The 14,980-nt window shown below is 56.2% G+C and overlaps 1 protein-coding gene across 1 annotated transcript; it reads right to left on the bottom strand.

Annotated features, from left to right (window-relative positions):
• Positions 1 to 985: 985 nt before the first annotated feature.
• On the bottom strand, positions 986 to 1,288 carry LOC309416275 (feather keratin Cos1-1/Cos1-3/Cos2-1-like; the record flags this gene model as incomplete). Its single annotated transcript, XM_082015845.1, has 1 exon — positions 986 to 1,288. One exon carries the CDS (start codon positions 1,286 to 1,288, stop codon positions 986 to 988), a length of 303 nt encoding a protein of 100 aa, XP_081871971.1.
• Positions 1,289 to 14,980: the final 13,692 nt, after the last annotated feature.

The following is a 14,980-nucleotide window of genomic DNA, read 5'->3' as shown; positions in this document are numbered from 1 at the left end:
GGTAAGAAAGGCACTCAGCCTCTTCAAAGCATTCTTTAAAATGCCATTTATTAGCATTAAGTCTAGAAACAAAGAGGGGGGAGTATGGGTAACCTTACATCCCTTCCGGTGCTGGGAACCCTGAGCTGCTCAACATCAGCTGCTCTCACAGAATGAGAGAATCACAGAAGGGTTGAGGTTGGAAGGGACTCTGAAGACCATTTGGCCCAACCACCCTGCCCAAACAGGGCCATCTGGGCCAGTTGCCCAGGAGCATTTCCAGGTGGTTCCACCCTCCACCACCCCAACACAGCTCTGCGCATATCAAGAGGAACGCCCTTCCTCAAGAGCTCATGGGGCTGCTGCCCCCTCAGGGCCTCCTGCCTTTCTGGGCATTTGTGGGCAGAGATACAACAAGGCAAGGCCTGGTGGTCACTGGCAGCGCAGCAGCCAGGGATGTCTTCCTCAGCTCCAGGGGATGGTGCCCAAAACTGGCCGCACTGCAGCGTGTCCAAACCTCCCATTCCCCTGTGAATGGAGAAAGGTCTCCTTGTGCCCTCAGCCCCTTCCACCCCAGAGCAACACCCTTCTCCCGTGGCAGCTTGGGGAGAGTCCACAGAGGGAAGGACCACATGGAGGCCAGGCTTGAATGCAACAGAACTTTAATGAGTCAAAGGAGGGAAAAAAATCACACCAAGTGGTGGCCGCCAGTGCAGGGAGCCCCAGGGGGAGCCAACAATCTGCAGACCTTGGCCTTGGAGAAGTTCTTGCATGATGTCTCTCTGTCTGCTTGACCCATAGAGGGAGAGGGGACAGATGTTCTGCACCAGTCTGGCCTTGGTGGGACCTTGCTGCCAAGGGGAACTGAAGCAAACAATGAAAGGGGAATGAAAGGCAAAGCCACTCAGCGAAACTGAAAATACACCCAAAATCTAAATCCCCTGCCCAGAAACATGTTCTGAGTTCCTCAAGGTGTCTCCGTGGGTCTATCCCAGGCACATGTTTGTCATAGGAGGCACCTTCTGCCATAGTAGCGGCTGGAAATGCCAGAGAGGTCACAGCACCCAGAGGTGATGGGCACTCCATCACAGCTGAGGATGCTGCCAACGGCAGCGGAGGTGGAGGATCCCACAACGGTGTTCTGTGGGAAGGAGCTGAGGATGGGGCCGGGCAGGGTCACCACCACGGGAGGGGGCTCAATGACAACGGTGGAGTTCTGGCACTGCCTGACACAGGGCTCGTTGCAGCTGTTGGCCAGTGGGGTTGGGCCACAGGGCCGGCATGGCAGGCACTGGTTGTAGCGGGACATGTCGCAAAGGGTCCAGAGGTGCACCTGGGAGAGAGTGCAGGGAGGAAGCAGAGCACAAGGGTGAGTGAGGAGCAGCCTGGTTACCTCGTCACAAAGAACCAGGAGTGGATATCTGCAAGCAGAGCCAGGAACCACACGATCTTAATTGCCCTCCAAAGAAGAGCCTGGCCCGTAGAGGCGTTCTTGTAATTCATTAATCAAAAACCCCCTCGGCCTCTCTCTAAGCAGAACTCCCACCTGTTTCCTTTTGTCATGACAAGGAGCTCCAAGCTCCAGCACAGGACAGAGCCCGTATCAGCTGAGTTGTCCATCAAGAAGAGATCCCACTTTGGAAGAGGAGGAGAAGGGGCATCAGACTCACCTGGTTCCCAAGGAGAAGGAAGCAGGAGAAGGGGATGAGGGAGCAGGGACTTGGGCTGGCTCTTATACCTGCCCTTCATTGCCGCAGGACCAGAGGCATCCCTTGCCGAGGTAATAATTTTCTGACAAGCTCATCTTGAATGCAAACCATCGCAGCTAATGACACGGGCTGTGCTTTGGTTTCCGACACTGTGCCTTTTCATTGCCGGCTTTGTGCCATGTCCATTCCCCAATGAAGGCTTCTTCTGAGCATGGGGATGAAAGGCGCCAGGATGTCTGGGGCAGGAATGCAGCAGTGCAGGGAGAAGATTCAGCTCAAGTACTGGATAGGTCCGGAGCAGGCAGGTGATGTCAGCCCGTGTCACTCTGTTGGGGCTCTTTGAAGTGCTGTTCTCAGGAAAAAGCTCCAGCCATTCTCAACTGGACACCAAGGACTCCTGTGCATGAGGATGTACCCTGTGCTTTCCTTTCCCTCCCTCCTCAGCTTCACATTGATGGTCATTTTTTGATGCCACCCCAGGTGTGTGAGATGTGCTCCTAGGCTATGCCTCACCTTGCCTAACACTGCCCAGTCCCCTGGGGCTCCCTCAGCAGACTCTATGCTTCGTTGTGTTCCTGTGTGTGTGTTCTTTACTTGTGTGTGCTAATGGGCTCAGTTCAGAGCAGAGGGGTGATCCAGATGACCTCTGGAGGTCCCTTCTCACCTCCATTCTGACCCTGTGATTCCCCCCTCTTCCATTGCCCTCTCTGACCCCTGCACAACCACGGGCACATGTGTCCTCATGCACCCTCTGCCACAGCACAGCTTTCAGGCATTGTGCTGGGACTGCAGGGAGGCAGCTGGAGGGAGGCTCTCAAGCCTGCTCTTTCTCATCTGCAGGAAATCGGTGGCTGCTCTTTCCATCCCCGGAGCTCAGAGGCGCCTCTGGGAAGCTGGTCCATCGCCTGGGCCAGGGCCCTGCTGCTGTCCCAGGCTGCAGCTGACGCGGTGCAACCTTGTTCTTGCTGGAGGACGAGGAGAGTCCATTTCCCAGGAGACAACCTTCTGCCCGTGCAGAGCCACTGAGCGCTCTTAGCCTGGGTGACACCCTGAGTGGCCGAGGCAGAGCAGTGGATGTGACAGTGCTGGGCTGTAGGGCTGGCAGGGTTGGCAGACGTGCTACTGGGTGCATGGGACAGGCTCTGGGCTTCTGTGGTGGTCAAGGGGAGACCTGTTTTCTCTGGGGAGGCAGTCTGGGCTGCTTGGCATAACGAAGCACACTGCCATGGCAGGTAACTCCTGCCACTGAGATCTTAGTTACTGCCTGCCCATGCTGAGTCCTGAACACCCCTGCAGCTTTTGTGGAGTGCAAGGGGCAAGCCAAGGGAGGCACCTGACGCATCTCCTGCAGGCTGGGCCACAAATCCAGCCAAGCTCTGGCCTTGGTGTTCTTGGAAGTACACCAGGCAGCCCGGAAATCCTTGCTCGGTGGTGCTCTGGGCACTGCCCCACCGTGGCCATGGACCCAGAGCTCAGATGCCAAGCACTGGATGACAGCCCCAGCCCTCTTTCCACAGATTCCTTGTGTGGACCCCTACTCCTTTCCCTACGTATTTCTAAATGGAGAGAGTGAAGGTCAGCTTTGGCTCCATCCCCCTCCCATGACATCCAAACTCTGCTGAGGCCTGTTGGTGGGGACGCCAGCCTCAGTGAGAGGGTGGCGATCTTCCTTGACATGGGGTTCATTACTACGACCCGTTTCATGCCCATCCCCAACCCCTGTGTGTGCATCATCTCACCCGTGCTGAGGGGCCACTCTGCCGTAGGCAAGTGTCATACCTTCTCCACCCGCACTGCCTACCTCAAAGTAGTGGCCAGCTATTACGTGCCCGTGGTGTCAGGTACCTGAGGGCAGGATCCCAGAAGCCTGTGCACAGCATGGCTGCTGACTTCTACACCCTCTTGAATCCCCTCATGTGCACCCAGAAGACTCAGGAGATGAAAGCTGACCTCACCAGGTTGTCTGGTGGGAGGGGGCTGGGCCAGAGGCAGTAGGTGACACACGTGTGGACTGAGGAAGAGGAGGAGGATCATGTGTGTGTTACAAGGCAGCCAAGAGTTAATCTGTATATGCCTAAGTGTGGCTGTAGCTGAGGTATGTTCTTTGCCGGGGAACAAGCTGAGTGTCCTTGACTTAGTCAGGAGTGGATAGTGAAGGAATTTCTAATGTCGATTTTGCCTCAGTTTGTTCTCCAAGGTGGGAATGTCCCACAGCATGAGCAAACTAACTGCGTGGTTGATCAGTATGTTTTAGAGTAGTCAGCCTAAAGTGTGATTGCAGCTGAAACTTGAGTGAACTATCCTGAATTAACATCTGACTAACAAATAACTGGCATCATAGAAATCTGCCCCTGGGCGGGGAAAGCACCCTCCTCACCAAAGGACCTTCCCCACTGAGCATGCCCACTAAAAATGAAGGCCACTGTGACTTTATGTGGAGACGAGGCTTGCGAGATCCAACGGGCACAAGCCAACTTTTGAAAATACTGAGAACTCTTGCGAGAAGTGTATAAACATTCCCCATGTTTTAACCGAGCTGTGCTAGCTTTGTGGGCCTGCCACCCTGCACCCAGCTCTGCGCAGCTTTGGAATAAAGCAGTATCTCGTCTCTGTATGTGAAAATGGCTAATTGCACAGCGGGTAATGAATCCGCCTTTTCAGACAACACGTGGGCTTGTGAGCTGCTCTTTCTCTCCCAGAGCACACCTCTCCCAGCAGCACTGATTTCTCCTCCCCACGGTCGGCTTCTCCCCGTTTTCTTGTTCCCCCTGCCCTGCTCCCACAGCCCCCTCCCCTGCCGGCCCTCCGTGCCCCGAGAACTGCCCTTCACCACTTGCTCCTTCCTGCAGTTTTGCAGGACAGCCGACACCTGTATGGCATCCCCTGAGCGCTTCACCTCGTGTCTTCCTTTTCCTTGCACACTGGCAGCTGAGAGCCTCCAGCAGCAGCCCGTGCCCTTTCCTGCCGGATCTGGTTCTGAACATCCAGTTTCCCAGCGACACACTGCGAGACAGTAGGAGTACTGTACAAAGAGCACGTAGGTCACTTCCAGAAGGCTCTGCCGCGCCCTGGTGCTGTGCCGTTCCCCTCCCCTTGCGCTCCTTCCAGGGCCTCGGTGTCCCCGCGGCCGAGGGGCCCGTGCCCGGGCAGCCTCTCCCGCACCTCCGCACACGCAGTGTCGCTGCGGGCAGCTCCGCTCCGGCCGCGCTCTCCAGCGGCGCCACCTTCCTGCTCGCTGCGCGCTCCCAGCCGCGGTTCCCGGGGCCGCTGTCGGCCTTTCACGGGCCACTCGGCCGGCAATGCCGGCTCCAAGGGCAGCGCCAGCCTGCGGGGCCCCCGGCGGGCTGGGTGTGGTTGCAGGGTGCCTTGCCCCCGGGCAGCAGCAACACCCGTTCCTGCGGACGGGTTTCAGGAGCTACGGCAGAGTCGGGTGCCCCCGCGGCGGCGGCTCGTCCCTCCCCGGTCTGCACCCCTGCTGCGGGGTTCTGCTCCTGGCCCGCCCCGGCCCCACTGCCGGCGCCCGGCTCAGCCCCGGACGCCAGCGGAGAGGAAGGGAGGGGAAAGGAAGAGGGGCGGGTTCGGGAGAGGAAAGGAGAGAAGAGCCGGGGCTGGCGGGGGTAGCACCGAGGCGCGGGCGGCCGAGCGGCGGGATGCGGCGGTGCCAGGGCGCAGGGCTGGCGGCGATGGCCGCGGTGCTCCTGGGTGCGTGGGGCTGGCAGCGGCGGTGGGGGGCCGGGGCTGTGCCCGGGTTGTTCCCCGCGGGACCCGCCACGAACTCTGCCCTCTCGTTTTTCTCCCTGCCGTCTCTCGTCCCTCTTTCCCCGCCTTTCCTTGCACCCACTTTTTCGTCTGTGCACTTAATTGTTGCCCTGATTGCAGCCCTCTTTCACTCTAAGACCCACTCTCGCTCTCGACTCTTCCTCTCTTTTTTGTCCGCCCACCCCTTTTTTACCCAGCTCTCCAGGCCCCTACCAGCTCTAACCCCTCTGCCTACTCTGAGTCCCCTCTCTCATCCCTCCCTCTACAGTCCTCATAGCTCTAGGCACAAGCTGGCTTTCCTGCACCTCTCCATTATTCCGTACATCCACGCATCCCCCTGTGCACTCAGCGTTTATTCTTCTTCTGCACTCAGCCCTCTGCACTGCACTGTAACACAGCCATTCTCCTGTCTCCTCGTCCCCTCTTCATCCATCCATCCGTCCATCCATCCATCCATCCGTCCATCCATCCATCCATCCATCCGTCCAGGAATCTGACTTTCATCCCATTCCTGCACCCCCCAAACTCCCCCCAGCCTTCTCCCCTTGCTCCACACACCTACAAGCCCGTTCACCCTCCACCCCGTTCATGGGCACATCTTCCCAGCCAAGCAGGTCCAGCTTTGTCTGTTGGCCGCTCTTCCTAATGATTGCTCCAGGAGAATCCGAGCTGGGTGACCTGCAGTGATCTTTGTCCTTCCCTTCTCCTGTCTCGGCAGTGGCTGCGGGCAGAGCCCAGGTGCAGCAGGAGCCGTCGGCAGAGACCACCGAGGGCACCGGCATCAGCATCAGCTGCTCGCACCCCAGCATACAGTCATACGATGTCATCCTCTGGTACCGTCAGCTCCCGGGCCAAGGCCTCGCATTCCTGGCGTCGGGACTTAAAGGTTCCAAAGAGCTGCGGGACCCCCCGGGGCGGCTGTCGGTGGCAGCAGACCGGCGGTCCAGCGCCCTGTGGCTCGCCCGGCCCCGGCGCGGAGACGCGGCGGTGTATTACTGCGCCGTGGGAGACACGGGGAGAGGAGCCGCGGCTGCGGCCGGGCACGAACCGCCGCGGGCGGGGCCGGGCGTGTGCAGCGGGGCCGGGGACACAGCCCCGGCCGGGCCCGCCAGGGGGCGCTGCCGCTCCGCCCACCGGGGCCACCCAGGGCTCCAGGGCGGTTCCCCCACCCGGCACCGGTACTGGCACCGGTACAGGTACTGGTACTGGTACTGGCATCGGTACTGCACCGGTACTGGCACCAGCACAGGCACTGGCTCTGGTACTGGTACTGGCTCACGTACAGGCACAGGTACAGGTACTGGTACTGGCACCGACACTGTTACTGGCACTTGTATTCGCACCGGTACTGGCACTGGTACCGGTACTGGTACTGGTATCAGCATTAGTACTGGCACCGGTACCAGTACCGGTACTTGTACTAGAACTGGCACAGGCACTGCTACTGATACTGGCACTTGTACGGGTACTGGTACTAGTACTGGCACCGGCACTGGCACCGGCACTGGTACTGGCACTAGCACCGGTATTGGCACTGGTACAGGCACTGGTACTGGTATTGGCACCTGTACCGGTACCTGCACCAGCACCGGTACTGGTACTGGCACCGGCAGTAGTACTCGCACAGGTCTGGCACCAGCACTGGCAGCGACAATGACTTCAGCACCAGTAGTGTCCCCGGCATCACTGGGTCCCCCCTGGAGCCGGTGCCTGGGCTCAGCACCTCTTCTCTTTGATGGCTGCTGTGGATCTCTGCTCCTGACAGCAGCAAACAAGTGCCCTCGGTCAGCACCGCATATGGAGACTGAGAGGGTCTGTGAAGGCAGGGACAGGTACAGGATGTTCCCTGCAAGGCTCTCTTGCTCCCCAGAACGGTCTCAGAGCGCTCTGCATGACGTGGCACCCTCTGGGCTGTCAGTAAAAGCCTGCCAGCGTTACCTCAGAAATGCCTCACAGAGGAAACAGGTTCCCAGAGTATTTTCCCCTCCCAGGGACATGAACCAAGGTCTCCACCCAAGGCTGTTGTTACTGCCAACAGCAGCCCAGAGGGACGGGGAATGGGGGTGCGGTCAGTCCATAACACGTTTTCTCTCATGCTCCTTCCTCCTCATGCTCTTCCCCTGCTCCAGCGTGGGATCCCTCCCAGGGCAGACAGTCCTTCATGAACCTCTCCAATGTGGCTCCTTCCGATGGGCTGCACTTCTGCAGAAAGCGCTCCAGCATAGGTCCTTTCCATGGGGTGCAGTTGTCGTGGCCTAAAAGGAGTCATTCAGGATGAACTACTTCCCTGCGGGACAAACAGACAAGTTTGTCATCCCCCGGGACTGAATTAAGATGAAACAAAACCAGCCAACCAATTTAACAATTTAAAAATACAAAATGCAAGGCATGAGGTTACATAAATGACTCAACGGCAACTACTATAACTAAATAATTCAAGTAAGCAAACAAGTCATTGGGATCTGGACAGGCTGGATCGATGGGCTGAGTTCAAATGTATGAGGTTTAATAAGGCTTAGCAAAGCTTCCCTGACAGCCCAAACGCTGTGTTTGTGGAACGGCAATACAGCTACACTTTTAGATTAGATAATGAGCACGGTTTTTAGTCTTCTTTCAAAACAGCCTAATGCAGAGCCTTTCTCTTAGTAACATCCTTTTTGACATAAGTAAGAAAAAGAAAGTGAGCAAAACTTGCAATTTGTATACTTTTCAAACCATTGTATTGTGATCCGGCCTAGCATGGTTTTTCAGAGAAAACAAGATGCTCTGTGGACAATGTCCTTTTAAGCTGTTGGTCTTGTTCTCCTTAACTGACAGACACTGCAGGCAGGGAATAGCAAAGACAGCATCAACATTTTAACTTGTAGTCTGGAAGGATTTTGTCATGATGTAGAGCAGTGACCACCCCCAAAGTATGAGTCAGCAGGTCCATCTCAGACTTGTATCCTCGATGGCAGATCATTCTGCGCCAGAAGCATCTGTTGATTTTTGCCATCATCTAGGCACCAGGTAGATTATGGGCAGAAGGTCTCAGTCCCAGGGTCAGGGCTGGGGCTGGGGCCCAGGCCAAGGTGGACTCAAGAGTGGCTCAGGTGAAGGCTCCCTCCAGTGACTGCCTGGGAGCTCCTGGGAGGCCAGGAGGACAACAGTAGCCCAGACCCGGCATAGACGCACCAGAGCTGGGAATGACACAGTCCACCATCCTGGTCCTATGGTGCTGGTGGTGGTGTGTGGGGTCTGTGTGAGGGAAAATCCCCCACAACACAGGGTCCCAGGGTCTGCAGATGTGGGGAGACCCTGGCCTGTGTGTGGGAAGCAGTGGTGCTGCACAGAGCTCAAGGGCCAGCTCAGCCCCAGGGCTCTGGGAATGCTGAAGGAGCTTGGGGTGGCACCCAAGGTGCTTGTGGGAAGGCACCTCAACCTGTGCCCTATGGCTGGTTTGGCGCGTGCCCTTTGCCACTGAGAGACAGCTCATGGACCCTGCTGAGTGCAGAAGCAAATCCCACTGTCAATGCTATGTCTCTGTGGAGCTGGGGGGATCTGCTCTCAGACAGCATCTTTCCACACCAGAGCTGGACTGTGGCACTTGCGGGACCGTAGAGTTCGTGGGCCTGAAGAAAGCTGCTCCATGCTTGGGGAAGTCAAGGCACCAAAGAGCATCCATGTGTGGTTGGCCACCGGTCGCTGTCCTGGGCCTGCCTTCACCCAAGCAGGGGTTGGGTTCTCTGGGACAGGGGAGTCTCGCTGTAGCTGATACCAGTACTAACTTGTAACCACCTCAGCCCAACGCACGTAGCCAACAGGTGGGCCATGCCAGATGCTGTGCTGAAGGGTGATAGGGCTGCCCGGGGAAGCTGTCCCTGCTGCCCATGCCCAGGCGTGCTGACCATGGGTCTTAGATCAGGTGATGAACAGAAGGGGCAGGGGGAGTTGAGACTGCGAGCCATCCCCAGGGCTTTTTACCCATTCCCAGTTCAATACATCCTTTGGAAACATCTTCTTGTGAGTCTCCTTGCCCAGCACAGCTCCACCCCAAGCAAGAGGAGCACTCTTCCCCAAGAGCTTGTGGGACCGCTGACCTCCCGGGGGCCCCCCACATGCCCACAGTTCCCCTCTGGAGGACAGCCCTTGTCAGGATTCCTGCTCACATGACGTGCTCCAGGGCCAAGGGGCTACTTCTGAGCAGAGATGCAGCAAGGCAAGGAGTGATGGCCATTGGCTGTGGAGTAACGAGGCTTGTCTTCCTCAGCTTCAAGAGGCAGCACCTCAAAGAAGACTCACTGCAGTGACTCCCACCCTCACATGCCTCTAGGAATGACAAAGGGTCCCCCTGTGCCCCCACCTATTTCCCTTCCAAAGCAACGGCTTTGGTCACCAGCAGGCAGTCTGCAGATGGAAAGACCACCTAAGGGACACAGGCAGCGTTGCAGGAAATTTTTAATCTGTCTAATGAAGGAACTGAGGTCCCTCCAACGGGAGGTTCAGAGTGCTGGGGAGCAGCAGGAGCAGCCGGGAATCTGTTTCCCTTTTCTGTGGACCTGCCCCACAAAAGGAGACAGGCTAGCAGGTCCCTGCAGGCTGCTTTCTGGGGTCCTCACAGCAGGCTTTGAGGGGAGCACAAGACAACAAAGAAAAGGGAGGAAAAGCATGAGTGGAGGACAGGAAAGGTAGATATTGGCCGTGTTTTCAGGGAGCTCGGGCTGGTCCCTTCCAGTCTGCCCTTGCAGGACAAGCTAGAGAACGGTCAGCTGCTCTTAAAACAACACCACGAAGTTTGATCCTCTGTCCAGCACCATGCTCTGAGTTCCTGGGAAGCCTTATCCAGTGCTGTTTCCAGCATCTTTAGCAGGGGCGGCAGCTGCTGCCACAGTAGCGGCTGGTAATGCAGGAGAAGTCACAACACCGAGTTGATGGGAACACCGTCACAGCTGAGGATGCTGCCAACAGCAGTGGAGGTGGAGGATCCCACAACGGTGTTCTGCGGGAAGGAGCTGAGGATGGGGCCGGGCAGGGTCACCACCACGGGAGGGGGCTCAATGACAACGGTGGAGTTCTGGCACTGCCTGACACAGGGCTCGTTGCAGCTGTTGGCCAGCGGGGTCGGGCCGCAGGGCTGGCAAGGCTGGCACGGCTGGCACTGGTTGTAGCAGGACATGTCTTGGGGTCCGCGGTACGCCTGGGAGAGAGGGCAGGGAGGAAGCAAAACATGGGGTGCATGAGGAGCAGCCTGTCACCACACCATGAGGGAGCCAAAGGAAATCTGCAGGGTCGCGAGGTGGAGGCTGTGCAGAGATGTATGAGGGCTTCTTGGCCTCGTCCTGCCAGTGCCCAAAAAGAGCCACCAGCTCCTCTGTGGCTACTGAGCAGCCCCTGAGTCCAGAAGCCACCTCAATACAGTCCCAACTTCCACACATATCTGACCATCTCCCCGCTTCCCTCTCTCGCGACAAGGAGCCCCAAGATTTCCCACAGGAGAAAGCCGGTGTCAGCTGAGAGGTCCACTGAGGTGAGACCTCCTTTTGGAGAAAGGGGAGAAGGAGAAGGGCCTTCAGACTCACCTGGTTCCCAAGGAGAAGGAGGCAAGAGAAGTGGATGAGAGAGCGAGGAGCTGGGCTGCCTTTTATCACGGACCTTTACTACCCCAGGTTGACAGAGGCATCCCTTGTAGAGGTGACTATTTTCTGACAAGCTCACCTTGAATGCAAAACATCCCAGCTGAGGCTACGGGCTGTGCTTTGGCTTCCCGAATGGCTGGTTTTCCATTTCCTGCTTTATGCCAGGAAATTTTTATATTTATGTTTATACTAAACAGTTGGCTCAGGTAACACACATACATACACACACAAATCTCGACCTAGAGTTAATTGAGAAGACTTACGACACCCAAAGGGAGGCTGTCTACACTGTGTCCAGGGCCACTGCACACGTGTTGGAATTGACAGGGTCATCTTCTGCATCCAAGGACAGAGTCCTGCGTCCAAGGGTTGAGCGTGGCTGAGGGAAGACTGACCTACACTCAGTGAGAGCGGGAGATGCAGCTGCTGAGAGCAATGTGCCCAGCTGGAGCCCATTCGCCCTTGCGCTGCTCTCTGCCTGTCCCTGAGCACCGTGGGCATGGATATGGGGTTTGAGACATGGGATGCCGGTGTTTGTAGGCTCTGCTGGGACAGGTGAAGCAAGCCATGCACACGTGACCAGGCATGTTGGCCCTGCTGTGAGCTTCTGCCAGCTGGGTGTTCAAGGGCCACCACTGGTATTTGCAGGATCGGTGTCTCCAGAGAGATGGTTTGTCCCATTTACCATGCGCGTCTGCTTTGGGATGAGCTAAGTGCTGTGTGTGAGCTCATGTCTCTTCACGGACCGTGGGAAGTCTCTGTAGAGTCCGTTAGAATGTGTCCAGAGGTGGGCCACAAAAATGTTCAGAGGCTTGGCTGGAACAACCTCTCCTATGAAGAAGGGCTGAGAGAGGTGGGGTTGTTCAGCCTGGAGAGGAGAAGGTTCTGGGGAGACCTTCTTGCGTCCTTTCAATACTTAAAGGGGGCTTAAAGGAAACGCGGAGAAAGACGTTTTACCAGGCCCTCTAGTGACAGGACAAGGGGCAAATGGCTTTAACTGAACGAGGGTACCTTTAGATTGGACACAAGGAAGAATTTTTTTTCCGATGAGGGTGGTGAGACACTGGCACAGGTTGCCCAGAGCCTCAGTGGATGCCCCATCATGGGAAGTGGTTCAAGGTCAGGTTAGATGGGGCTTTGAGCAGCGTGATCTAGTGAGAGATGTCCCTGCCCATGGCCGGGGGATTGCACTAGGTGGCCTTTCAAGGTCCCTTCCAACCCAAGCCATTCTGTGACTCTATGATACTGTGGTTCTATGGCTCTGTGATGAAAATGGTTCAAATGTAACAAAAATGGTTCCACGAGGTCCTTCCCTCCAGGGCAGTGAGTTTGGACTGAAAAAGCCTCTGCATGAAGATGTCTTTGGAATCAGAGCTGGTCCCCTGGGGCTGGAACGACATGGCCCCGGAAGGGATCCTGGTTCATTTCATTCACATCCCCTTAATTACCTATATTCTCTGAGACCGAGAAGCAAAGCATGGCACACACATCAGAAGAGAATCCCTCTCCCTGGAAAGCTCATCTGGGCAGCGTGCACGGCAGGAGCGGAGTACGGCAGCACCCAGCAGCTTTGGTTTCTCTCCCAGAGGCCCCTCTTGGAAGAGTGAGGACTACTGCTCAGGAGTGGAATGTGTCTGGCAAGGGGAGGCAAGAGTGTCTTTGCAAATGCCTGCTAAACTAGGAAGGGGGACTTAAAATCGATATAGAGGGGGAGGTCCACCATAGGCTGAAGAGAGGGGAGAGCACAAGGCGTGGAAGAGGTACGCATGGGGACAGCATGGCAGGGAGGCTCTCACACTTCCCTGCGGTGCAGGTGCTGCTGTTGGTACTTGTCTGCCACACGCCTCTTGTTCAAGAAGAGGAGGCCGATGATGCCTTCGTCAGGCAGTTGGGGAAAGCCTCACGGTCACAGGCCCTGGTGCTCATGGATGATTTTTACCACCTCAGTATCGGCTGCAGGACCCAAATGGCTGGGCACAAGCACACCAGGACATGGCTGGAGCAACTGGAAGACAAATTTTTGATGCAGGAAATCCATGAACGAACTAGGAGAGAGGCTCTGTTGGACCTGCTACTCACAGATGAGGAAGAACTGTTGGGTGCTGTAAAGTTCAAGGACAGCTTTGCCTCCAGCAACCATGAGACTGCGGAGCTTAATATCCTCAGAGGGCTGACCGAGACAAGCAGGATGACTACTGCCCCGGACTTCAGAAGAGCACATCTGAATCTCAGCTGGGAGCTACCTTCTAGGCAGGAAGCCCTGGAAACTGCCCCAGAGCACGCAGGGTCCCAGGAGGAACTGGCCAACCTTCAAGGACAGCCTTTTCAGGTCACAAGGGTGGTCCTCTGCAACGTGTGGAAAGGTGCATCAGGAGAAGCCACAGCGCAGCTGGAGAGGAAACTTGCAAGGGAGGTGAAGGAATCAAGAAAGACACCTGCGAACCTACTGGCAGCAAAAGGCAGGCTAAGAGGTGTGGGCTCAGTGCTTGGTGAGGATGGGGACCTGCTGACAAATGACAGGAAAAGCCTGAAATACTCAACGCCTATTTCCCCTCTAATTTTTAGTGCTATGGCTTCTCCTCAAGCCTACAACATCCCTAAGCCTCCCTGCAGACTCTAAGAGAATGAAGCAGCACCCACCGTAGAAGATGAAAGAATGAAGGAGCTCTTACTGCCACTTGGACATAGACAAGTTCATGGATCACTCGGGATGCATCCGAGGGTGTGCAAGGTGCTTACTGGTCAGTCACTACTCAGCCACTAAAAGAAGATGGAACAAGCTCTCTCAGAAGACTTTTCTGAACTCATGAAAAGCAAGAAGGGTCTTGGGAGCAGCTCACATGGGTTTCCTGAGGGCAAATCGTGCCTCATCAACCTCATTGCTTTCTGTGAGGAGGTGACTGGCCCTGTGAGGAAGGGGAGGGGCACTGGCTGTGGTTGTACCTCGATTTTAGCAAGACCTTTGACTTAACCCTCCTGGATCCACACACATGAACCTCCACATGCACCCAGAGCTATGCACACCCACAGGCATGCACACTCACAGGTATTTGTGCTGATGAGGAATGTTTATTGTGCCCCTTCAGCAAATTAAGCTCTAGGTTAAATATACAGTAAAACAAAAAATCAAAACCCACCACCTGATGAGTGTGTTGGTCAGAGTCCTACCACCATATACACTTCTACCAGGAGTCCGCAAAGGCCCATCAGGAAGCCGATTCCTGACATACACTGGCAGCAGCACCAACCCTGTCAGCATTGGCATGAGGCACCTCAGCCTGGCACTGGGTCTATCCCCCAGCACCAGCTCTGCTGCCCAAAGGTGCCCCTGAGCAGTCACATGCCAGGATTGCCACAAGACAATGCTGCAGCTCTTTCTTATCTCACCACCATGGGAAACTCCCTTACAGGCAGTCCTTCTGCCCCTGGCAGTCCTGCTGCCAGCCACCTTAACCCCTTCTGCACTTGGGCCTCCTTGCCCTCGCTGGCAGATCATTCCTTGGTCACAAATTACCACCACTGAGCAGTTAGTGTTTGAGTGTCCCCTTCAAGCGCACACACAGATTCACACGCACGCGCCCAACTACACACATGAGCTGCCACGCACCCAAAGAGCAACTCATACGCGTGCACTTATGCAGAGGTGTGTGCACATACATTTCCAAGGGAGCCCATGTCCATACCGACAGGCACAGGCACCGGCACCCCCCGTACCACCATGTACGCGCAGGTATTCAAGCACACATGCCTACACATATGCATACTCCTGCACACATATATATGCACACAGATGTACATTCGTGCTCCTCTGCACAGGTGTACACACACAAAGCACACATCTACACTCACCTTTGCCCACACAATTATGCAGACCAGTCACACACATTCCTGCTCTCCTGCATGCAGGCCCATGCGTAT

The sequence above is a fragment of the Phaethon aethereus genome (assembly GCF_964289735.1).
Source record: "Phaethon aethereus genome assembly, contig: HAP1_SCAFFOLD_700, whole genome shotgun sequence".
NCBI classification, from domain to species: domain Eukaryota; kingdom Metazoa; phylum Chordata; class Aves; order Phaethontiformes; family Phaethontidae; genus Phaethon; species Phaethon aethereus.
Note: the sequence above shows the minus strand (reverse complement) of the source record. Positions and strands in the feature narration are given on the sequence as shown.